Source organism: Colletotrichum paranaense, assembly GCF_030867605.1.
Source record: "Colletotrichum paranaense strain IMI 384185 chromosome Unknown Scaffold_4.1, whole genome shotgun sequence".
NCBI lineage: Eukaryota > Fungi > Ascomycota > Sordariomycetes > Glomerellales > Glomerellaceae > Colletotrichum > Colletotrichum paranaense.
In genome coordinates this window covers 3,189,331-3,213,499 of record NW_026848962.1, presented here as the reverse complement: position 1 = coordinate 3,213,499, position 24,169 = coordinate 3,189,331, and the positions used below count along the sequence as shown (strand labels likewise).

Below are 24,169 nucleotides of genomic sequence, written 5' to 3'. Positions count from 1 at the left end.
GTTAATACCGAGCCCGCTCTGAGTAAAGAAGGACATGAGATCTCAGCTTGCTGTGGTCTTTGACACTGCACAGATGTTTCGTTTTCGTTTGTCTTTTGGAAATACGTGAAGAGTTTGGAATTGAGTAATCCCTCACGATGTTAGTTTGGTCCTGGCTATGTCATATTGAACCTTTCATCACAGCTTAGTTAAGAGTCAGGTTAGAGACATGTGAGCTTAGCTATTTGAGCAGAGAGTAATCGGCAGAACAGTCGGATACCGAAGATTGTTACGGCCCGCACAAACAGCCCTGCCCAAATACACCCACCTTGGAGGAATTGTTGAGATACTTCCATTACCCCCTTCTTCCATATCCTTTCTCGCTCGCTACACTACACGGACCATTCGACTTCGTACCAGATGAGAGGCTATTGCACCATTGGTGTGTATACCAACACTGACTGATCCGAGCCACGATCAATCATGATGAATGTGTGTGACAATCGTGTGGCGTTTGCAGGTGCAGCGATGACTTGGATGGGGCTGAACTTTAGCAAGATGCCATGGCTAGAAGTACACAGAAGGATGCAGTGAGCTTTCGAGATCCTATAGTGGCCGTGTTTTTGAGGAGTTCGCCAAGTCAGTACGATCAACGATGAACAAAGCAGGCTATGGTTTGAGCTGACGGCAATAAAGGAACATTATGATGCGTTCAGACGGTAGTCATTTCTTTGGAATGTCAGCTTTCGATTCTCTCGCGACTAGATCTCCATTTTTTCCCTCCGTCAGTTCAAGATCAAAGTCTCACATCAACTAGGCGTTATGGTGTCAAATGGTCTCACATAACAGGCATCGAGGCGGCTTGTAACGTACTGTTTCCTAAACCGACGAGGAAGGCGGGACACGAGGCCGAATCACTGTCAGCTTTGATCTACAAACTTGCCAAGCTGGATCTCGTAGTAGTGCTGACAGCCTGGCCACGAAAGATGATCGATCGTACAGATCTCAAGAATCGTCAATTTGAACGCGTCAAAATTGAGCTATAAGAACCAGAGTCGATACCCTCTAGATTCGTTCTCCTTATCGATCACAATACGCACACACGCCCAACACGAAGTCTCCTTAGATATCAAAGTAACCGCTACACCTTCAAAATGCTCCAGAACATCCATTTCCTCGCCCTGGTACTTGCAGCTACAGCATCAGCGGCTCCCCTTGACGACTCCAGCCATCTCAACAACGTCGCCTCCGAGCTCCAAGGGCGACAGATCACGCCCCCTCCTTGTATTCCCTACATCATAACCTGAAGCACGGCGACGGGAACCCTAAGAAGTTCCTACACAAGCAAGTGACCGTGAGTGAAATTTGAAAGCTTTCGAAACTGCCAGCTTCTAATCAACGTGTCAGACTACACACATGTGCACCGACGGCCCATGCAGCATCGAAAAGGAGGATAGCGAGACCTACACCATTGAATGGAACGCCTCTATCGCCGACCCGCGAGGCTTCTTCAGCGCCGGCTTCGCCGTCTCCGAGGCCATCACCACAGGTGTGACGAAGGCCTGCAGCAACCAAGAAGGCACGGAGAACCAGTCGCTCTGTGTGTGGTGGTCGCTTGCGCATACCGAGTACGAGGTCCAGGACTGGGAGATGTCGGGGTGCGGGAGCTCCAAGCCCAAGAGGGGCGTATACAAGATCACGGCGCCAAATGCGGATGATGGGAAGAATACCTCGTGTTGTGTGAGGAATAATTGTAGGGGTAATGGGGATGAGTACTGGGCAGATGACAAGGCGATACGGGCTGATGTATTGGGGGATTATGTGCAGCCAAGTTTGGTACACTTCTTGTTAGTCATGCTATCGTTTGGCTCTTGATCAGTTTAATGAAAATAGGTGGCCGAAATAGTTATGAAAACTCTGTTGGCAGTAGCCACCAGAGAGGATTCATCACGTTGTCGACGCAGGGCAACGACACTTGCACCGGCTCAAGGATACTCTTTTGTATGTGTTCGTAACATGGTTGTTCCTGCATATAGTTCACGTGTTACTCTGTTTCAAAGACGGCGTAAGAATCGAGTTTTCGTTTGCAAGTATACAGATAATTTAGATATGGTTATCAAACCCCCTCGTGGAATAGCAACCGAGAAACAAAGACGCCGGGTCACAGTTCCTGGATTTAATGAATGAACTTGGTAAAAACAACTCCTTTTCATATTTAACCCTTTGGCCATTGTATCTATCTGCATTCTGCAGTCCCTAGTCATCACGATAAAGTGCACCATGCAAATCCAGGCGCAGGACGAAGGATTCCAAAAACCTTGCCTCCTTCTTCCTCTTCCTCTCTTTGATAGGAACCTACTCCGACAAACACTTGATCATACCTCGCAGTACCTGTTCGAGGTTAGTACAAGCTGTAGGTCCACCACAAACAAAATGCCTGACTCCCATCGTTACGGTATCGTCACCCACCACTACGAAAACATCAAAACACCTCAAAAAGAGATCAAAAACATACAACACCAGGTATTCGCTGGTCGTCACCGACCCAACTACTAATCCGGCCCTCATTGGCTTATCTATGGGAGAGCGGACGGGATCCCGAGTTTTCCAATGGGTATGGTCGTATGTGACAGGAGGTGATGCCGAAGTTGACTATATTTTCACAACAGGACAGCAGCCACACATCACGAGTCTTGCCCAAGCTCGGGAGACACGCTTTCTTGTAGGTGCTTTATCATTCTTACTGCTTATAGTTCAATGCCGTATTTAATTCTTCAAGAATTGGGTTGAGCATGTGGCTCATATCAAGGCACTCTGGCTTGTTAGTCCAGACAGATCACGGCCCACGCCACGTCTCTAGACCTACATGACCTTATTTCGTACCAGTTCCAGAGCGAGGTAGTCTGAATCGACTGCTCCACCAATAGAGAGTGATTTGGAAAGGACGAGATGTCTTTGGAGAGTTGCCTCTTGTTCACGCTGCTTTCCCCATGACGCGTGAGAATGTTGAGAAGTATTGGATAACAGGATAATGGCCTGACAGATCACGAGCATAATTCAAAAGAGTTATAGAGAAACTAGCACGCCCCTAATACATCTATATGAGAGATCTCATTGAGAATATCAGATAAAGTAGAACGACGTAATTTGCTATGTACTAATCAGCTAGATTTCATCCATACTCATAGGGTCTTTCACGACCTACACTGAGCACGTGGCTCTAAATCATGCTAACAATTGCAACGACCTCAACTAGATTGGAAGTAGTCAAGTATTCATTGTCTCCATTGTCTTGAGATCATCCTCATTACCAAGGCATGCTCCGGCACTTTGCATATAGACTAACCCTGTCGATTGCTCCGGTTGCCGATATGTCGTTACCTACCCCTAACCGCCATACCCAGTGAACGATGTCACCTCAATATCCGAGACGGCGAGGCAGCAATCTAGTCGAACAGCTGTGAATTCCGTGCAAATCGCAAATGTCCGCAGATTAGTTCCAAGCAAGATCCAAACCCAACTCGGTGGCGGCTGTCCTACCAATTTCACCCCGAGGACAAAAGAGGCGCTCCTGTGTACGGTGTACCCCTAGCCTTGCCAAGTGGGTAACAAGATAGGTTGCCGGTCTACGGTATCTCCACTCTACTTCTGGAATTTCTGTGACTGCTACTGCCACTGCCACTATTCTCATGTCATGTTCTCTGTATATTCCGTAGAGCATGCGCCCCAGAGAGAATATGGCGATGCCAATGAGAATGGCAGTGGTAATAAGAAGGCGGCCACGTGTGTGGATCGGCATCCTATTCCGCCTCCCACTTGCTTGCTTCCCCGATCTGTCCGCTGGTATGTGCTCAGATCTTGCAAGCCTCCATGGCTGGCTGGATACTTTAAATATCCTGGCACTGGGGTAATATCGTATGATGTTGAGAAAACCGGAATTCGGTCGTTGATTTCCTTGATAAGATGCGTCTTCCCGTTTCGATAAGGGAAAAGATCAGCAAGAGTCCATCTCCAACTTCCAAGACTCCAGCGTTGGGAGAAGAAACCCCACTTGCTCCGACATCAGGTTTCTCGTACCGTGTACTCCGTACTCCGCAATCCGTTCGTGGATGGGCAATCCCGAGTCCTGACAGGTCGGTAAAACTTGCAAAGTTGCATTCGACGGATGATTTTCCAGAACCGGGTTGATAGAGGCGGCTGGTCGCCTTTGAGGGTAGTATCTGCCAATCTGGATCGTTGATCGTCCCTGCATGGTGGCCCCCCAGACTCCCGAGCCCCCCAAATGATGCGTCAATGAAAGAGGCTTCACCATCGAAGGGCGGAGTGAAGGACGCTGGCTGCATGGACGTGGAGAACAGATGGCGAGCTTCAACCTAGGCGTTGCAATTGACTCTGTCGTGATTGTTGACGCTATGGCATCGCCGGACCTCACTGGCAACTCAGACAAAACCGAGTCAAGAGCGCCTGAGATGTCACGCCGGGTAGTATTGAATCGAGTCATTCCATCTAGCCAAGTTCAGGATTCCACGATATCAAGGTTAGAAAGACTACTCCCTACTACTTACTGGATCTAATGTGCCGTCTAAGCAATTTGCTCACGTCTTTGACCGCAACGCAGCAAACTCACTTCTGTTAAGCGCCAACAAAAACGGACGCGCGAAACGCACAGGCAATGAGTCCAATTCTGTAGCACTCATAAAAAAATAAAAATAAAAACGCCACGGACGCCGGCCGGCGCTCTGGATTTCGGGTCTCAACACGGCCCCCCCGTCCCGAGGCTCCCCGCCTGAGTAGCTTACACCTCACCCCCCACAACGCTTGAACCCATATCCGTGCGCGCCGCGCCATCACCACCGGCCGGCACAGGGCAGCCCTATATGTGGCGGATCATTAAGACGAACCTCAGCTATCCGTACGAATGCCCCCTTCTCTCCTGCAATAGCCGAGATATACACTTTCGGTCAGGTAGTCAAGTCAAGCCAAGCCAAGCCGAAGCTGATTCGACGACGCCCAAACGAAGAGATAACGGCCCGCGGGTTCCTTGATGAACTAGTAGCAGGTTTCGCATGCCGTCCCATTTCCATATCCCGGGACCTTCATCTTCGTTCTGACATGATTACGCCTTTGTGCCAACGCGTCCCTTTCCAGACGCACGTATTCGTACGCCTAACGATTAACACATCCCCAGTCACCGGTATTGTACGGATTAGGTACAGACAAACAAGCATTTGGGAGGCTACGCCCCTCTCTCAGCTCTTCCATGCCCATGCCTGCCCACCTGTTGTACAAATTCCGTTACCCCCTTGCCTCAAATTCAACAAACAAACAATACCGCAAATGTCATTGTCGATCCCAAGCGTAAAAGAGAAGATGTCCGCAGGCGAGACGGGGAATTGCCATTTACTGCGTACAGAAGAAAGGGCAACCCCATTCATACCCCAGTACGCATTCGTACACTCGTAAACCTGGTAGCACCGCCGGGACCGGTCAGAATCCCAATCAGGAAATCAAGCCCACAACCTAGTGAGTTCGTTGCCCACGCCCAAAATGGTCTCGAACACTGACGGTGAAATCCAAAACAAATGCCCACATTCCTCCCCGCCAGGAGGAGTGACGATTCGACGAATGGAGATCTCTCTGACATGTCAAGTCGAGAGTAGAGAGACATGAAGAAAAACAAAACGAAACGAAGCTACGGACAATGAATTAGACTTGCGTCAAAGTCAGGGCTGGCGGGCCATTTTTTTCTCTCGAGGTACCTGTCATGCTGGTGGTTCATGCCCCCGTGCTACCTACCCCCATCCGGGACGGACTCACGGAATGGAAGCGAATACCTGCCATTGTTTCGGGTTGAATCAGAATTGGGACCTGTCCTGCGTAAAAAGTCACTTGCCCCGCCTAAGTATACCTACCTTAGGTACCTCGCATAGCGCCACACACTTGTATCCTGAATTACTGGCTACCTTCCCGCGTGTGCATCGTTCCTGGCAACGGTGCTCTTCGTTGCCTCATTGCCTTTTCCACGTTGAGAGCAGGCAAGCTAAATAACCCAAAAAAATATCAGCTACCCGTAGTTGAAGTCAGTGCGGATAAACATCGATTCAACAAAGAAGCCGGACGCTGAATCGGCTGGACCAATGCCAACGACGCGGTTGAGCGCCCCCGTGTGGCACATACTCATCCAGTCACCCGGTTTCGAGACGCACTGTCCCCAACCCGATCCGCGCATACAGAAAAAAAACAAAACCAAACCAAAAAAAAAAAAAAAAAAGACGTCAATCATCCCCAATCGTCCCATTATCCAACAACATGTTCGCCCAGACAGAACTTGGAAAATCCGCACCTATACAGGCTTAGACTTGCCTCGGGTGTGCATCTTGACCTTGACCAGATCGGGATGGGATGCCAGGCACAAAACCCACCCCCAACGCAACCAACATTGTGGGATTAAAAAAAAAAAAAAAAAAGGGAGCGAAACTCTCATTACCGACGCGGACGCAACCTCGAGGTCCGGGCACCCGGCACGGGCAATGGCCCATGGCCACCCACGGCGGCGGGCGACGGGCGGAAGGGCGGCGGCGGACGGGGCTCGCCCGGCAGCTAGGCCCCACCGAGATGCAAAAAGAGCGCGGGCCATGATTACCCATTACCACTGAGGGAAAAAAAAAGAAGACAGACGCCCGGGCACCTAAGGAAAAAAAAAAAAGAAAAAAAAAAACGAAAAGAAGCCAAGATTCTCCACTCCTCATCTCCATCGCGGAGGGGATGCTAATCTCCCGCCCCGAGCTTAATCCAGCTTTACTATACCATCGTCATCCCTTCTCAGCGTTAGTGCAGCACACTCCCACTCAAGTGATGAAGTTTGGTCGCGCGCCATGTCGACCCAGTGCCTAGTGGCCCAGGTGCTTAGGTAGGTAATGCAACGTCCGAAGCTGGTGAGTGACTTTTCATCACACTTTCTCAATCTTCCTTCATCATTGTCCTGGCCTTTGGCCATTTCCGGCCGGCAAGGGGGGTCAAGCCACGAAATGGCGAGAGAGTGAGAGAAGAGAAGAGGGGTAATACCTAGGATAACTCGGTGCAGGGCGTCATCTAATTACCCTGGTTCCCGGCCCCCTACCCAAATCACCCCTCCGGGCTTCCCACACCCCCAACGCGCAATAATCAAACAAGCGAGATAAGGTATCAATCTCCAAGGGGTTGAAACACGTCTGTCCGTCTCTGCAAAAATGCGTCTTGTCTTGTTTTTTGTCTTTTCTGCAGGGTATCATGATACATGTAAGATTGCCCAAAAGAAGCCAGCCCTAGATTTCAAGAAGCCAACAAGAGTGAAGATATTGCCAAAGTCCACCCTTCCATTTCGAGAAAAACTTGTCCAAATCGAGAAGTCGAAAAATGAAATAACTCCAACCTGAGTCTTAATGCTCTCACCAAACCCCCTTGATGTGTCTCACCTCGCAGGTGGATTTTGGCCGGCCGTTGATGATTTCACCACACCCGACAGCTATAGGTACACCCAAACAAAAAAAATGCAGTGTTGACAGTACCATACACATCAAAACACCAGGTGTGGGAAGAAAGAGAAGCAGAAAAATTGAATCCATATAAAACCCGAGGCTCGTCGGCTATGGATGTACCCGCCCGCCTAAAAGAAGAAGAAAGAATCGAAAGAAATGAAGAAGTGCCGTGACCCGTGCATGCCTTTTGAAGAAGTGAAGAATGCGCGCCTCCGGTTCCAGATCTTCTGGAAAGGCGTCAAGCTTTGAGGAGAAATCCATGCCTCTCTCTCTGTGAAATCGAAGTCATCGACGGCAATCTGAAGCCGCCGTCGAATGCTGTGTCGGCTTTTCCCGCCCCCCGCGCTGTTTCCAGCCATGAGGGTTGGAAAGGCCGAAAAATAACGTGGCGGAATGAATCCAATAGAAGCGAAAAATTCGGAAGAAAATGTCGTACTCATGCATCTCGTTTCGCGAAATTTCGCCGTGATGGTATGGCTGAAACAAGTCGTAAAATTGGCCCGAGCCAAATTTCAATCAGTGCTGCCTGTCGCATGGCTGCTGATCCTGCGACCCCACGCGTCCGTCTCGTCCGTTCACCCCTCACAACGGCGATCGTCGTCGCTCCTCGCCCTGCGCTTGATAAGCTTCCGTTGGCGTCGGCCCGTACTGAGCTGCGTGCGATGGCTCTTCGGACAACAAGGATGATACCGAATGTCCACCAACACTCCTTGGTGCTTGCTGCTGTTGCTGTTGCTGAGCAGAAACCGAACTGGCGCTACCGTATTCCGGGGCCGTGCTGAAGCTTGCGACTTGAGGAGACATGCCTCGAGGCGTCCCGAAACTCTCACCTCGGCCACGACCCGTCGGCCGGTACGACGAAAGATCGCTACGCTGTCGTGTATGCCCGCGTCTTCGCCCCGGCGGGGGGTTCTCAAGCGCTGATCCACCGTGGAAAGGAGGGGACCGCAAGCGTTGATGTTGACTTGGCGGTGGAGGGGCTGGCTGCGGGCCTGTGGCCTTGCGCTTGTTCCTAGGAGACTCCCCTAACGGCCACACCAGCCAAGGTTAGCCTAAAGCGACTCTCTCTTTCGTTTGGTCTTGCTGGACGCACCGGAGGGTGTCGCAGGCTGAGTAGAGCCACCTCCGGCTTGGGATGTCGGCGGGTGCCAGTGGTGAAAGTAGATGGACGGGCTCGGCTGGGCCTCTTGTTGAGACTGCGCAGACTGCGCTGCTGCGTGCTGGTGGCTCTGCAGTGCCGACGGGCCTGGTGGGCCAGAATGAGGGACGTTCGTGTTGAGGCTCGGAAGGTTACTAGATCCCAGTGGCCGGGACACCGAGCCAGTCGAGGACAAAGTCGTTGCCCTTCCCCGCTGGGGAGAGCCCGGGTAGGCTGGGAATCCGTGAGGTCCGGGGGCGGAGCTCGGCGTCGAAGGGACGCCCGCATATTGACCGTAGGGCTGGGACTGAGAATCGCGGCGATGCTCAGGAGAAAGAGGACCTTGGGACGGCAGCAGCTGGGGGTGCTGAGGCTGTCCCTGCTGAGCGAGAAATTGCTGTGCCCATTCCAAAGCCGCAGGAGGAACACCGCCTCCCATTCCGGCAAAGACGAGAGGAACGATGGGCGGGGGGATTCCGCCGCTCAACGAGGTTCGTAGCATGTCGGCCTCGATGCGCCGTTGCTCTAGGCGCAGAGTCTCTTGCCTCGTCTTCTCTTCCTCCTGTCTCCTGCGCTCCTCTTCTGTCTTTGCTGCCAGCCAGCTCCTCATGGAATCCTCGGCGCCTTGCCACTGCGGCGGCGGTCCGGGCAGCTGACCCATCAGGTGGCCATGGCTGGAATGAGCTTGGCCGATGGATTGGGGCGCCGGAGGTGGCGGAGGAGGAGCCGAGCTTGCGTGAGGCGGCTGGGGCGGCAAAGTCATGGCCGCCGGGGGAGGCAGGCCACGATGATGTGCCGACATAGGCTGGCCAGCTGGACTGTGACTACGGGGAATGGACGGCAGCAACTTGTGCGAAGGGTGGTCTTGGTAAGCCAAGGGAGGCGAGGGTCGGGATGTCGAGGGCGGAGTAGGTAGGTCATGGACGGACTTGTAGCCGTAGTGTGTTGGCTGCTTAACTGTGAGCATGGTCATGTATACTCATGTGCTCCAGGTGTTTTTAAAAGTTGTTGAAGTTGAAATCAGACAACATGGGTGGCTGATTTTGTTTCTGGGGGTTGATGTGTGTTTTTTTGTTTTGTTTCCTCGGGTTGTTGTGTATGGAATCGTGTCGAGTCAAGAAAGTGAAGCTGAAGCTCAAGCTGCTGGTGAAGAAGAAGGCAGCGAGCAGTCGGAGAAGAAATTGAGACAAAGGGGAGTTTGAAGGAAGGTCAAGAAGTGGAAAAGTGAGGAAAAAAGCTGCTGGCTGGCCAGTCAAGATGAAGATGGGTGGAAGGAAGACAGGTGAAGAAAGGTTGAAGAAAAAACCCGAGGCGAGAGGTGAGGTAAAAGGTAGGAAAGAACAAATGAAGGTATGGGGGGTGCAGGTGGTGGAAATAACCTTTTTCACAGGCGCGAAGCTGGAAGGGCGGCCAGCTCCAAGTTGGGAAAGAGACTTGGGTTGGACTGGGAAGGGAAAGGGACAGACACCACCTCACAGACACCACACGCCGTACTCCGTACCGAGGAGTACTATGTACATACACACCTACCTTCATCTGCCCTGGACACCTCTCTTTCCATTTCACGCCCGAGAGGGGGGTACGTATTTTTTTCTCAGACTCCCACCCACCAGCACCAGCACCAGCACCAGCACCAGCACCAGCACCAGCACAAGCGGCAACACCAGCAGCTTCTACCCGCAAGGTAGGCGCATAGGTAGTAGTCTGAGGTACGGAGTACTTCACTTTCCTTTCCCAAAGGACGAGAGGGACCCGGAGACCCAGAGGTCCAGAGACCTAGACCCAGACCTGGACCCGAGCCCCAGGGCCTCGAGAGAGAGAATGAGAGGCAACTCCGTGCCCAGCTGGGACTAGTAAGGGACGGCAGCTTGCAAGGAACAGACCAGCTAGCAACGATGCCGTTGTACGGATAGGTGTGTACGAATACTTAGTGGATAGCGAGGGAAAAGCGAGCCCAGGTCAAGGAAAGCAGAGGTATTACATACCATGGCACGCGAGGGCTCATCATCCATCGTCCTCGCCCTCGTCTCTCCCAGTCTCAGATACCTTACCTCACAATCCTGTACTGTCTCCATCCATATCGGGATTCGTAGTACAGACCAAGGGCGGGGCGTACGGTGATGGACCCAGCTCCACGAACGGGCCCAGCCTCATTTAGACATGAAGACGTATTTAGTGCCGACCACGTAAGGCAAGATTGGGAAGGGCTGAGAGTGCTGTTCTGGGTTGGCACAGCAAGCAAGGCTGATGGACGGACAACTCGCATCGTGGGATCGAAGTACGGATACAGGGAGTATCCGTACTCGAGGCGGGATCACAGTCTAGACTAAGCCAGAACTTGAAAGTGACACTGACCCCCAACGTCCCTCCCTTTTGACCTGTACTGTAGATCTCCGGAGCCTCGAAACCTCCACAGAAGGATATGGTATGAATCAAAGCGCCAGGTGCTGACGATGTGCCGATGCATTGCTGGAGTAGTAACGAGAGCCAGGGCGTAACTGTGGGTATTGTAATATGTGGTTTCTGGGAGGATGAGGATGGATCATGGTCATGGTCATGGTCATGGAGGGGGCAGGCAGGCAGGCATTGAACGGCTTCTGTTCTTTGGGAATCCGCGGGCCCACGAGCGGGAAGAGTGACGGGGGTGTGTCCTGTAAAAGTACAATGTGCAAGTGCCTGGATATGGAAATCTGCAATGTATGTATGTGTGTGTGTGTGTGTGGTGTAGGTTCCTCCTCTCAACAGAGTACACTACATATTAGTAGTGTAGTCCTGCGTGTGTGCGCGTGTCTGTCTCCCTCTTTCGTTATTTCACCATTTCCCTTTCCCAAGGAACCCCGGCCGGGGGTTGCAGGTGCGGATACTGATGCAGATGCAGATGCTGGATGGAGACGCGGGAAAGGAGATGAACCACTCCAGCAAGGCCCAGCTGATTCGACGAGGCGTGCAGGAATCATAGTATAGATGCCCAGGTCCATCCAAGGCCGTAGAGTTCCTACGGATACTCAGGAGACACCCAGGAAGTCTCCAACTCTCCTGGCAAATTTGAATCGCAAGCACCACCCACAAAGTGATAAGTGCGGATAGTAGGGGAAAGCAAAGGACAGAGAGAGGCATACGAGTCTAGGAGATGGCCCGGCCGTTTACGGATAGTTCAGGATAAGGCTCGGTGCGGAATGGATGGTGGTCAAGGTGCGTTGCCCGTGGTGGAGAATGACAGTGAGCCTGGTTTATTTCATTTACAACCAGCGCGTATCAGAAGAGATGACACATGGAGGGGGATGAGCACAGGGGGGTGCGCGTTGTTTGTGTCCAAGCCCAGCCCAGTCCAGTCCGCGGTCCCAACCCACAGATCAAGTGGCGCGAGGGTGTGCTTGCACGCCCACACCCACAGGGACTCCTCCCACTCCCAGAACCCCGGCAAGGGCCAAAGGGGGGTGGTGATGGGGATATGAGGGGGGTGCAAACCCGGGAACTGTGGCGAAGGCGGCTAGTCAGCATTGGGCCAAGATGGGGAAATCCCACACTGGCGTAGAATCAGACTTCAAGATGAACTGACGGCAGAGGCGAACGAGGAATGAGGAATGAGGAACGAGGGATGTGGGATGTGGATGTGGGTGTGCTGTCTGTGGATGCTAGATGCTAGAAGGCCAGGATGCCGGATGATGGATGCTGCAGCAAAGACAGTTGGAAATCGGAAGTTGGGGGCGAGAAGTGATGTAAGAAAATCTACCGATCCCTCTCCCAGAACCAGAAAAGGCTGCATGGTGGTTTGGCTTGGAGTCACCATTGTCGAGGATCCCGACATCTTTCAATCGGCCAGCACCTATTCCCAGTCAACCTTGAGCTGGTGTTTTGTATCAGTACTTCCTGCGCCAGTATCGGCTTCGTGTTACTGTCAGCTACAAGTAGAAGTTTTAACCCAATCATTACCACAGCTCTAGAGGCTGTACCGTGACCCAACACCTACGGCTTGTGTATCCAAAAGAAATAGATGGAAAAAAATAAACCGTAACCGCATACCTACAGTATCCGTACTAGGCTCTAATACGAGCTAAAGAGCAAGAGCGGGGGTTGGACTGCGGTATCGTCGAAGCGAGACGAGAACAAGAGGAGACCAGTATCCGGTGGCAAGGCGCAAGCCACCCTCACTGACAGGATGCGCACGACACGCAAGACAATGCATGAGCAGCGCTGCGTATGGCCACCAAGGGGGGGGGGGGGCTGGCAAGCCGGCTCGAGTGAGCGTAGGGCAGGACAAGCCGGGACATGAGATTTTCGGACCTTGGCCTTGATATTGTCGTCCATTTGCTGAGTGTTGACGCTGCCACCGCCGATGAGGCTGCTGCAATTCCCTCTTCTGACTGCGCAATGTGTTTCTGGCTTGCATCGCACACAGTCATCTTTGTCCCCTGGTCCTATGATAATTCTCCGCGCCCTCGTGCTTGGCATGCAGCTTTGTGACCTGATTATGTATAGAGACTCCGCCAGGAGCTGCCGTCGGTGGGTAAGCATTGTAGCTTCGCCTAGCTTCCCAAAGTGGGTAGGTGATTGAGGGGTGTCGTCGTCGGGAAACCGTGTACGCGTGCGAGTGCCGCCGTGTTCTGTTTGAATGCAGTTCAACATCCGTCGCCAACAGGGATAACCTGGTACGCATCTTGGAGGCAGCAGACAGATGCAGAAGTGTGTGAGCAGAGTTCGACCAGAGGCGCAGGGTCGATCCTGATGATGAGTTGACGACACCATCACCCATATGACAGAAGGAAAGAAAGAGGAGAAGCTGCCAAAGCGCGGGGAAGGTTGACAGAGAGATACAACGAGGTCGATATCAGGAAACTCGGGGACAATACCTACACTTCCCCAAAGCTTGATATCAACCGTTTTTGGCCTGGGCCGTACCTTACTCGAGGCTTCAGCTAGACTCTGCACCTTGGTTTCTCACTTTTGTGTTCTCAAGCTCGATACTTACACTAACGAGATGGAGCGGGTTGTGGCCGCAGGTCAGCTGAGAAAGCGAGTTCGAGTGAGTTCGCTCACAAAGCTCTCAGTCCAGAGATACTGATTGGACGCTTTCGCTGCAGACGCGAATGGGACGCGATGCGGTCTCGTGCTGAAGCAGACAAGAACAAGGATACATCTCCTGGCCGCGCTGATGTTTTGTCCAGCCCCCTCCTGTCTCGTCTGGGGGTTTGCTGGTGCGTGTTCGAACATGAAAGCCCCCTCGTCGAGGAATCATAAAGCTTTTCGTGGTTTCGCTGATGATGTGTAGTATTGACTAAGCTTCTTTTTGTCTTCATTCAGCAGCAGCTCACAGACCTCATCTACTGATTATGGGACTAGGTGATACGTAAGGTAGGGATATACGCACCTTGACTGCTGAAAGTGAATTGAGCGATGGATGGGATGCCGAGCCCAGGATTTAGGTCTTGAGTTCAGCGCGGAGCTCCTACTTCCAACACTTGCCTTCCCGCGTCTGCCTCATGTCATCATCATCCTTGACCGTAGCAGCAAAGTTTCTGGCCCAAGAGAAACAATGAGGTTTTGTTACTGTAGCCTTCAGTGAACAGACTCGAGCCCTGCAGCAGCACCAGCGCAACAGGTTGGAGTGGGGTTGGCTGTCCGTAGTCAAAGGGGGATTCAAAAGAGGCCAGCCACAGTTGATGGTTCAAGAATCAGCGGAGAGCTGGAGAAGAGGGTGTGAAGGTGCCATAAGGGGTGTGTGTGGATTTCTTTGGTTTGACGAGGTATTAAAAAACGGGCTGTCGTTGCTGGTATGAGAGGAGGCCACCGAGGGCGAGGCCATGGGAACGAAAGAAGATGGGAGTGGGTGTTCGTAGGTAGTTGGCAGAAAGAAAACGGGACAAGGTGCCTTACTGCAGTAGACGCCTCAGTGAGGTACGTAATTGGCGAGGACGTACCGAGCTCTCAAGGGGCGGGCGGCGTGTGCGTCCGAAGGATTCTGGATGCTCGGGAGATACCTGGACACGTTACGTCGGTACGTACCTACGCCTGTGCGCCATCTCTCCCCTAGGTAGCTTACCTTCTTTACCTTTGCCTTACCTTGCTGCGAATGTTGGCAGGCAAGTACATTGGGACGAAACCGCGAAAAACTGCCTTGTAGATTTTGGAATGTAGAGTAGTGCCCAAGTCAAGAAGATTTGTGTATCTCAAGATGCCTTCAGATGGAAAACGTTCTCTGCTATCTACGCCTACTTCTCATAGCTCCATTATCTTGAAGGTGATGAGTATATTGCTTTTGAAATCAGCATTGAGCGAGATGTTAGTCTGACGTTGACATCCAACAACCTGTCAGCTGAATAGAATACCAGGCACTCTGTACCGTAAGCTTATGAGATCATCATGGAGATTATCCAATGTCAATGTTTGTTGGCATTCGAAGGCACGGCAATGTCCGCGCACGGTAGATCATTTAGTTCGGTTAGCCGTGTGACAATGGTAACCAGAGAAGGCGCAGTCCGCCACATAACTTCGGACTCAAGCTATGTGTAGAGATAGAGTCCAGCGAGCAAGCCATCTGGTGTTGTTGAGTCCTCTCACTTAGGCAATCTGGCAGTGCAATCACTCCAGATACCAGCGGTGTGGCTGATGGACGGGAATATAGTCGAGACATAGGCGAGACCCGATGTAGAAATCGAGAAACCATGTCTTTCAGTGGGCGCTTCCGTAGCGCCTCTGGGTCGCGTGTTGCTTGAGAACCTATCGATGGATGTTGATTCAGAGAGCCAGGCTCTAACTCTACGGGACAAGGTGTCAAGGAGAGATCCCAACACCGAAAGATTCTCTCCGTCATCCATGGGATAGCTTAGTGGTGGCGGGAAGCCTGCCTGGTCCAACGGCGTCTGGGCTAAGTGGCCGCAGCTGTTCGATGCAAGTTCTTGTCTCGTCTGCCGCCCGCCGGCGCTCGTCTCATCCTCGGTAGTCTACGGCAGGCAAGGAAGCGTCTCCTCCACCATCTCTGCGCAGCATTGCCTTGATTCAGTCAGGCGCATCTTGCTACATGGCTCTGAGAGGCGGGACCGGGTGGTCAGGTCATGTCCGCCATCACATTGTCTACAGCCAAAGGAGGCAGAAGACGCATATATGTACGGATAGTCGTTGCTAATTAGTTTTTGACGCTGGTTCGGCTCCGACAGGGGACTGGCTGGAAAAGGAATGGTGGTCGAATGCATCGAGAACCGAGAGGAGGTTGCATGCGTTCTGAGCGCGGTCCACAATGGCGACTGTGCGCAGATGAAGCCGAAGTTATCAACCTGTGTTGCGCAACGGCCAACGTATGGTGATCGGGGAAAGTCCGGCTAGGCAGCGAGATGATATCTCACGACTGATCAAATATGTGCTGCGGTAGTGCTACATTGACGGCCGAGAAAGATCAACAGCATGATTCTCCCCGTCCTCGAAACTGTATTAGGTGAGGAGGAATTTGACTTCTGGCACTGCCGCTCAAACGCGCGAGCACTCGTCCCCGGAAACGACACTTAGGCTTGAGCGATGTAATCTTTTCATCGAGAAACTCTTGGAAGGCTACTGCTACCTGTCAGGCTTCTCGTCCTGTCAGTCGCAAGTGGATTTGTCGACTAGGATCCCCCAAGAGGTCACGCCGACAGGCCCATCTCGGATTTCCAGGCTAATTTGGCATGCTGCTTCAACTCAACACATCGAGTTTATACTCCAGAGGCGAAAGAGTTGCAGTCTTGTGATTGGATGCTTCTTCCAGCCAACAGCGGCGTAGTTGCCAGAATAGGATGTGAACTCTCTTCTGGGGTATCTCGTTACGCAACATGGAGGAAGGTGGTGGCGGCCAAGTTTCGGAGCATTCGTACGTTTAGGAGCACGCGGTGCTCTGTTACTCTGTACGCCATGGCTGATGCTTAGTTGTGCGGAACAGCTCGTTCGACTGTGGCTGGCTACCATTGCCGTAAAAATAGCATTTCACGTTGCACTGTGAATGAATGGCCGCGTTCTCGCCATGTGCGTTACGCCGTTGTGCTGGACTCGAGTTGATGACCAGATACTGACTTTTGAGTAGCGATGTGCAGCGGCTGAAAGCAGACAAGAAACATATCAAGAGTGTACTACGGATACTCTCTTGAACAAAAGTAGAGTCGTCGTTCGTTAAGTGGTGGTGGTTGTGCTGCCATTTCATTCTGGTGGTGCTAATCCTTTCTGTGTTGGTGTATTTGGACTAGGGGACTGGGCTAGACCGGAATCTGGAATCCAGATTCTCGACTTTGGACCCAGCAAATCTCTTTTGCACTTGTAAATGCGATGGCGCCCGGACGATCCCAGATCGCCTTCCATCGGATGTCGACCAATCAACAAGGACGGCACTTTCCCCTCTGAGAAGTTTGTGGCAGGAGCGGTTCCGTCTCTCGATTGGCTCTAGTCTCCTTTCGGATAGCAATGGAGACCAATCTGCATGACTGTGCAGTACGTATCCTCGCGAGGGTGTGATAACAGGGGGGCAGGTGTGGATATATCCCGCGTGCCTGCTCCTTCTTCACAACCACGACGTTTCCTGGAAGCTACACCCCTGCTCGCCCACCCAGTCGGAATGAGCTCCCAAGGAAAGACATTGGGTAGCTAAGAAGGTGCGGAGCTACAAGGCAGGTAAACCCCTGCCATGACTGTTAATCTGAAACACGGTGACGAGGAAACAGGGGCCTTCCTTTTCATCTACGTTGACCACAACTGCCCGCACTTGCACTTGCACTGCTGCAGTCACCAGTGACCACCTACCACCACTTGTTATGTACGGAGTACCTGTTACCACCACCACCACCACCACAATGTAGGTAGGAGCGAAAAAAGGAAGGAGGATGCGCGAAAAACGGAAGATAACATGAGAATAAACATAACGCTCGATTCTGCGCGTGAAGCAGTCACAACAGTCATCAATTGCCGCTGATGGGCACAAGGCGCCCAACCTGTAAAGCATCTGCCCACTACCAACCAGACCGCCATCTTTGTTCCCAAGGCCACTGTCTTTTACGGACGTATGCATCTCTTGATCCATGCTGCTCGGACGAACACCGTCAACGCCCACAAACCATGTCCATTGCTGTAAATGGCCTCGGACGACGTGACGGACAAGTGCCGCCTTGCCATGGCCTACAGCCTACGGATACTTCTTCTTTCTATTGTCAAAGACCCAGGCCAGACTGAAGCTCTTCAGGACGTGCATGACAAGCTTCGGGCAACGCCACGCATCTCAACACTAATCATGCGGCTCTGGGGGACTTGACTTCAACTTTGGGCTTGTGGCTCGATCCAGCAGCTTGGCCCCAACTATCGACAGCCCAGTTTCGCAATATTTGCACTGAGGTGCACTCTACGCCCGCCGCTACCTTGCCACCAGTACTCGGAGATCCATCTTCTCGCCTATTCCGGTCACGACAAAGCCCAGTCTTCGATGGCGCATTCGCAATACCGCCAAAAAAGGCATCGTGGCTCTCGCAGGATGGTCTGTCAACCTTATCCGGGATTTGGGCGGTGGTCCTGCACTTCTGCTTCTTCTACGACGGAACACCGAGGCATGGCCGTTGCCCCCCATCCCCAAGGCCGGACAACGCCACGTCCCTGACCGTTCAATTCACCCGCCCGCTGCAAGAATCTCCAAATCACAATCTCCCCTAATGCCGTCAGCCCTGGGACCCGTCAGACCCCGCCAAGCCAGCGCTTGACACACCCACACATCCTCAGCCTTCCACTGTCCAATTTGGTGGCGGTTTCACCTCACCCATCTAAGATGCCGGCGGCGAGGGCGTTGGCACTCTGGGGGCTCTTCTCCTCAGCTGTGGAAGACTCATAGCGAAATCTACCATGCTGTGCATCGACAGCCTGACATGACAGGCTCTCGAGTAGGCACGCAAAGGCTCTAGATCCTCTCCTTCAACCGAACCGAAGGAGCCATTAACCAGCGCTATCCAAGCGGCTAGCTCAGTTATCACCACCCAGAAACCCAGTTACAGACTGACTGCAATAACCTTGGATTCGCGGACTTCCGGAGAGAACTGCGGAGTAAATTGTGTACCCGCTACAGCAGGCGCAAGTTCTGCTGGTCAAGCCAAGCATTTAAGTCGGCATGTGACGATTCGCAGCGCAGAAAAGATCCTCTGCACTCTGTGTCGACGCGCACGAACTGTAGCGCATTCCTCAGCTGCAGCCAACAATTTGATTGGCTTCGTCTAGCCGAAAGTATTGTCCAGAAAGTTGTGAAGACGGTCCGACGTAGCTGGTCAGGTCCAGGCAGGGGTTCGATTCAGCACGACTCCCGCCATCAAGACTGGCCTGGCGTATGCTTCGTCTTTTCTAGCGATTTCAGTACCTCGAAGTCGGTGTGGTACTACCGAATAGGCCTTTTCTACGATGAATCAGCTCCAATGGTGGCCAGCTCAACACAGCTAATATCCAAGCTAGCTCGGCACACTTGGCAGAAAAAAGGCACGATCGTCAAAGTTTGGACCAGACAAGTGTGGCAAGCATGTGCTTCGCATGCGTTCCGCGACGCATCATGCTCGTGCTTTTGCAACGCTGATCCTCCACGAAGCTTGCCCTAAAGATCTGCGTAGGAGAATGGGAAGGGGCCGGGTTATCGGCGGAACGCGATCGATGGGCTAGGGAGGACGAGACGGGGACGGTGAACAAACCTCACCCAGCCCCACGAGCAACACTACGACACTGACACCCACACCGTTCGAGTCTCGACTCGACACAGGAGTGGCATCGCTACGCGCCAAAGTCCCGCTCCTCCGGCTTATTGGAGCTTGCGCAACTGTCCTATATGCCTAAAAAGATCTGTTGACCGTCCTGATCTGCGATGAGGCCGCATGAAGATCTTTGGTCAACGTGATTAGCGAAGGGGAGAGGCACGCTCAACCAAGCTCAAACTCCGGAAACGCGGCTTTTTCTGCGCAGTCTGGACACGAGCAAAGGAAACACGTTCGTGGTTATCACACGGGACTATAGCTCTTTTTTCTCACTCGAAGTCTGTCTATGGCCGACGAAGACACCGATCTCTCCCCGACCCTCGCGAGCCTCGAACCAAAGTCGATCCTTAAAAACAGAGACTAGGCTGGATTATGCAGTCAGCTAACTGACAGCTTTGCCGCTACGAGCGGCGCGGTACTAGCCTGTCTGGCCCGTGACATCTTCGTGCTAAAACCGTGGTTTAGCAAGCATGTTTGCCCGCTACAGGGCGCATCAGCAGATTGGTTGGGAAGCGTGCGTGGTTGACAGATGTCGACCCGAGCCTACAACGCCATGTGACGCCAATTGAGTGATTTCTGAGACAATGTAGTCTTGTTCTTTCAAGTTCGTGAGACAGGCGACTGTATGCAAAGTTATGGCAAGCTGCCATTGCTGTGTGAACATAAGCTCCAGTTGCGTATGTCGTTGTCTCAAAGGGCTCTGGCCACCTGTTCCCGAGTCGGCATTAGCTCAAGGGAAATGCTGGGTCATTGAGGTACCAGAGTTACCTCTTCGTCATCTCCTGAGGAGAACCACGGCTAACCTGCTCATGGACACAGAGAGATTAGAGGGCAAAGCGTCGCTAGGCCACCCCTTCCGATTCCCCTTCCGTTCTCCAGAACGCCAACGTAGACGGGGACAAGGATTCTCTCAGCCGGCTCTATGTCACTCTGTTGATTGGATCGAAGTTTCGATGATAGTTGTTAGGGAGGTGAAGCTCGACTGATTGCGGCATTGGGCTCGCTAGCTTTTGTCACAAGTTTATTAGGTGGAGAAAGTCAATCCGCCTGGCCTCCCATCCAACCTATCTCATGCATTTCGTCTCATCTCTTTCTGCTTGAGTCGAGAATGATGCTAGGGAAAGGCCCGTAAAGCTCTGGCCGATTTGGGACCATGACCTCGAGTATCCCTACCGCTCCATTTCGAGACGACTGGACAGTCACTGGAAGCATCAGGCCGCCGTCCGAAATGCTCTTCGACGATGCTTATAAGGCTTGCGTCGAAGATAAATGAGGGTAGCGAGGGATACTACCCTGCCACGCCTCGGATCCTCGGAAAAGGAGATTGTCCCGCACGTCATGGTAATTCCCTGTTCCCACCGTCTCTTTCTAGGCGTGCCAGGGGAACTGGACCAGTGTCCATAGACAGGTCCAGGCCAGACTCGACAGAGCTCGCCTACAGTAGACGTACTCCATACAGAGTACAGAGTACAGAGTGCGGATACATTAACCTCATCCTGTCGTGAAGTGGGGGATGCACAAGCAAGGAGAGGATATGCAAGTGTTCCTAGCGGATGCGGGCTGGACGGCAAGATGGTCGCATCCAATTTGCAAGGCGCAACGCCTTGTTTCCCTCTCTTCTACTACGTAGGCTTCGTAGGTTTCGTCTCATCTACAACGGAGAACTCAGCACACATTGGCCGACCAGGCGAGGGCCTTTGCAAGGCATCTCAGCGCTCGCTTGTCAGATTAGGCCAAGGATCTGACTGAGTCTATAGTTCACAGCACGTCATTCACGTGAGTCTATTCCGTTCTGCAATACCTACAAAGTAGACCTCCTGAGGGCAGCGTGCAGGGAGGGCGACTTTTGTGAGGAGTTTGAAATCGGCCAAACACAAGTCCAGGGCATCACCGCCCTACCGAGACAACGGCAGGGCTAGTCAGTGCCACTTGGCCATGCGGACGTTCCCCGGCGAGACGAGGCCTTTCGTCCTTTCCAGCTAGCGTCCCGATATGGAAATGATCTTTGAGGGGTTGCATCTCAAAAGCTCACTGTGGCCAAACCCGTTTTTCAACGTGCCAACCTCCATGGTCTCAAAACCCCCCAAATCCACGGATACTACATCCGGCGAGTCGTTGCGGGAATTAACGACAGGCCAACCGCCAACCGGCCAGGGAGCCGGGACAAGCACCGAGTTGCCAGAGGCATGGGGTGCCTCTAATCCCGCAATGCGTTTTCTCGCCATGTTCTTGGACGGTCGAATCCCTACCCATGCCCACTGTTGTACCTGAGAGGATGAGGCTTGAGGCTTGAGGCTTGAGTGAAGCCCATCCGCATCGGAGGTTTAACCCCCAAAGGCGAAACAATGTTTGCTTCCCGTCTCGCCGGCTCGCGTCTGCCGTGCACGCCGTGTCCGCCGGGAACGGCTTTTACCATCCCCACCTTTAAAGAGAATTCTGAGTAATAGACGATGATGTTACGCGGATGAAGGGGTGGGGACGGCAGGCACTGAGACGGAGTCAGCAGGACGCATCGCGGAAGAGGGGAAGGGCGAATGGCGGCGTGAGGACTGAACGAGCGGAGAATGGCGAGGCAGACACCAGTTCTGCTTCTGCCACTTAACCCCCCACAGCCGAGGGAGATTGAAACCGCGCTGGGCAAGCGTAGAGGCGGAAATCATCACAATTACAGTGAGCAAAGAAGACCCAAGCAGGGCCCAAGCAGGGTGCCCTCGAGTCTGGAAACGGATCGGTACGAAACGGTAATCAGACGTGTCTCTCTCTCCAGAAACCCTTCCCGCCCTTTCGCCCTGCCCTTTCCCTTTCTCCACCATCAGGGAGATGAGAAATTAAGCGGTTCTCGATGGACCGCGGGGCGCCTTGGCATCAAGCAGAAGGAAAGGCAGCGGGCCAGAAGAAGCTCTAGAAGGAAAAGCAAAGCCTCTTCCATTAAAGGTATTCCTAGGATCCGCCTCTTCGCTGTGGCTGTTTTCTCCATCTAGGCTTTCGTTCCTTCGTGAGCGGGCCCTCGCCATATTTTCGGCATTTCCTTCAACTCGGCGTGGGCATCCACATGCAGGCAGAATTCATGGTCTCGGATGCAGGGAGCAAGGTATCAGGACAAGTTGAAGCGTCGTGTTCCCAACTTCCGACAACTTGACAAAAGTTGTCTCGAGATGTTCGGCGTGGCAGGCTGATGTTCTGCCCACCAACCCCACAGCTCATCTGTCTGTAATCCATTTCCCTCCTCCTCACTGTTGTTACCCCCCTTCCTTCGCCTTCAGTCTTGACATGGAGAGTCAGAGTTGGAACTCTTAAGATGAGATGAAAATGATGATTATCGTGAAAGCATCATTGAGGAGAGATCATGCCTGTTAGCTATCAATCAAGTTTAGACGATGACGGGTCGGCGGGAACATCCTGAGAAGAAGAGCATAAGAAGCTCGCACAGACGTGAGGGGGTGTGAACTCTGTTGGTCCAAACATGGGATGATCCTGTGATCTGAGCTGCTGCATTAATAACTTGGACTATTAGAGAAACCTTTTTTTTATTGCGTTTAGGTTTCTTTCGCTCATCTTTGGGTGTAAGGACATTGCTTGATCCGGAACAAAAGGTTTCTGACAAACATGGGACGGAAACCGTCAACCGCATTTGTTTCCCATTCCGATCACATTTCTGGTTGATTGCGAGAACTAGGGCTAGTTTGGACCATGTTGCCTTATTTGACTACCCAGTGTCTAAATTGAATGGATCTCTCTCGCTATATCCCTTTGTGGGATGATGCCTCTGCCTGGAATGAGCGTTTCAAGGGGATTTGTATTCACTTCTGGAACTTGGAAACTAAGGCATGCCGAACGGGCGAGCGTGACGAATCAGGCAAGAGGCAAAGCAAGAGCAAGAGAAAATGAAATGAGGATGAAAAAAAAAACAAGTCGTGCCAAAAGTTGAACCTCCAGCCCAGCCACACAACGGCGAGGCAGATTTTCTCCCTTGTATCTGGCAGAAAACAAGTTGTCCGAATCCATTTCGAGAAGATGGTCCAAAGGGCAGACTCTAGGAAGGGGAGATAGGGAACAGAGAGGAGGAAGGGAAGACGAAGCTCCACTCTGAACATCTCTCGCTCTTACATTGCGGCGGCTTCACTGCCGCAGTCCGGTTTACGAGTAAGTTATTTTGGCCCAAGTTGGTCTGCGCTGGATTCCGCCGTAATCTCTTTTCTCTCTTTTGCTCTCTCGATTCGTATCTCTTCCCTTTCCGTTTAGGCGTTGCTTGAAGGTAAGTAAGCCCCGAGTAAACGTTCGCTCTCTCTCTCTCTCTCTCTCTCTCTCTTCCATCGTCTTCTCCGAGGCTCTGAGCTCTCTCTCGGTGAGATTTCTTGATAATGTGTGATGTGAAACCGCGGGGGGGGGGGGGGGGCAGGCCCCCTACGATGAATATGAGGCCATTTTGCGAGTCGTTCTTGTTAAAGCTGATGACGATGTACATTCTTCTTCATCTATGATAAACCCTCTTTATTTCTTTCCCATTTCCTTACTCCGTATTCCGGCCCCCATCCCATCTAATTGAGCTTTCCTCAAGGCCCACGCCCGCCCGCACACACACAAGCACACGCACGCCCCCCAACCCCATCACTCCCTCACCATCCACATCCACACATACGCACACGCACACAAGGCTAATCTGGAGTTCCGAGGGACCGATTACACCCTGGCGATTCAATTTAGATATCCTTGTCAAGCTGGTAAGAAATCAAAATGCGGTTGATCTTGAAAGTCACGAGTGGCAGGCACACTAAAGCCTGCTTCAGGGTACTTTGTTTGGTTCGTTG

The 24,169-nt window shown here is 52.5% G+C and overlaps 7 protein-coding genes across 7 annotated transcripts; 5 read left to right on the top strand and 2 right to left on the bottom strand.

Moving 5' to 3' along the window:
- Positions 1-1,133: 1,133 nt before the first annotated feature.
- On the top strand, positions 1,134-1,854 carry CPAR01_06078 (uncharacterized protein; the record flags this gene model as incomplete). Its single annotated transcript, XM_060490352.1, has 3 exons — positions 1,134-1,163; positions 1,208-1,333; positions 1,387-1,854. The coding sequence occupies 3 exons, from the start codon at positions 1,134-1,136 to the stop codon at positions 1,852-1,854; spliced, it is 624 nt and encodes a 207-aa protein (XP_060351818.1).
- A 6,224-nt stretch (positions 1,855-8,078) lies between these two features.
- CPAR01_06077 (uncharacterized protein) lies at positions 8,079-9,607 on the bottom strand (the record flags this gene model as incomplete). Its single annotated transcript, XM_060490351.1, has 2 exons — positions 8,079-8,521; positions 8,590-9,607. 2 exons carry the CDS (start codon positions 9,605-9,607, stop codon positions 8,079-8,081), a joined length of 1,461 nt encoding a protein of 486 aa, XP_060351817.1.
- Positions 9,608-11,445: 1,838 nt separating this feature from the next.
- On the bottom strand, positions 11,446-11,751 carry CPAR01_06076 (uncharacterized protein; the record flags this gene model as incomplete). The annotated part of the gene is made up of 1 exon (XM_060490350.1): positions 11,446-11,751. One exon carries the CDS (start codon positions 11,749-11,751, stop codon positions 11,446-11,448), a length of 306 nt encoding a protein of 101 aa, XP_060351816.1.
- A 488-nt stretch (positions 11,752-12,239) lies between these two features.
- On the top strand, positions 12,240-12,578 carry CPAR01_06075 (uncharacterized protein; the record flags this gene model as incomplete). The annotated part of the gene is made up of 1 exon (XM_060490349.1): positions 12,240-12,578. One exon carries the CDS (start codon positions 12,240-12,242, stop codon positions 12,576-12,578), a length of 339 nt encoding a protein of 112 aa, XP_060351815.1.
- A 392-nt stretch (positions 12,579-12,970) lies between these two features.
- On the top strand, positions 12,971-13,189 carry CPAR01_06074 (uncharacterized protein; the record flags this gene model as incomplete). Its single annotated transcript, XM_060490348.1, has 1 exon — positions 12,971-13,189. The coding sequence occupies one exon, from the start codon at positions 12,971-12,973 to the stop codon at positions 13,187-13,189; it is 219 nt and encodes a 72-aa protein (XP_060351814.1).
- Positions 13,190-14,435: 1,246 nt separating this feature from the next.
- CPAR01_06073 (uncharacterized protein) lies at positions 14,436-14,769 on the top strand (the record flags this gene model as incomplete). The annotated part of the gene is made up of 2 exons (XM_060490347.1): positions 14,436-14,443; positions 14,514-14,769. The coding sequence occupies 2 exons, from the start codon at positions 14,436-14,438 to the stop codon at positions 14,767-14,769; spliced, it is 264 nt and encodes an 87-aa protein (XP_060351813.1).
- Positions 14,770-17,596: 2,827 nt separating this feature from the next.
- On the top strand, positions 17,597-18,288 carry CPAR01_06072 (uncharacterized protein; the record flags this gene model as incomplete). The annotated part of the gene is made up of 2 exons (XM_060490346.1): positions 17,597-17,648; positions 17,843-18,288. Coding segments are annotated over 2 exons (498 nt in total), but the record flags the coding sequence as incomplete, so codon positions are not given.
- Positions 18,289-24,169: the final 5,881 nt, after the last annotated feature.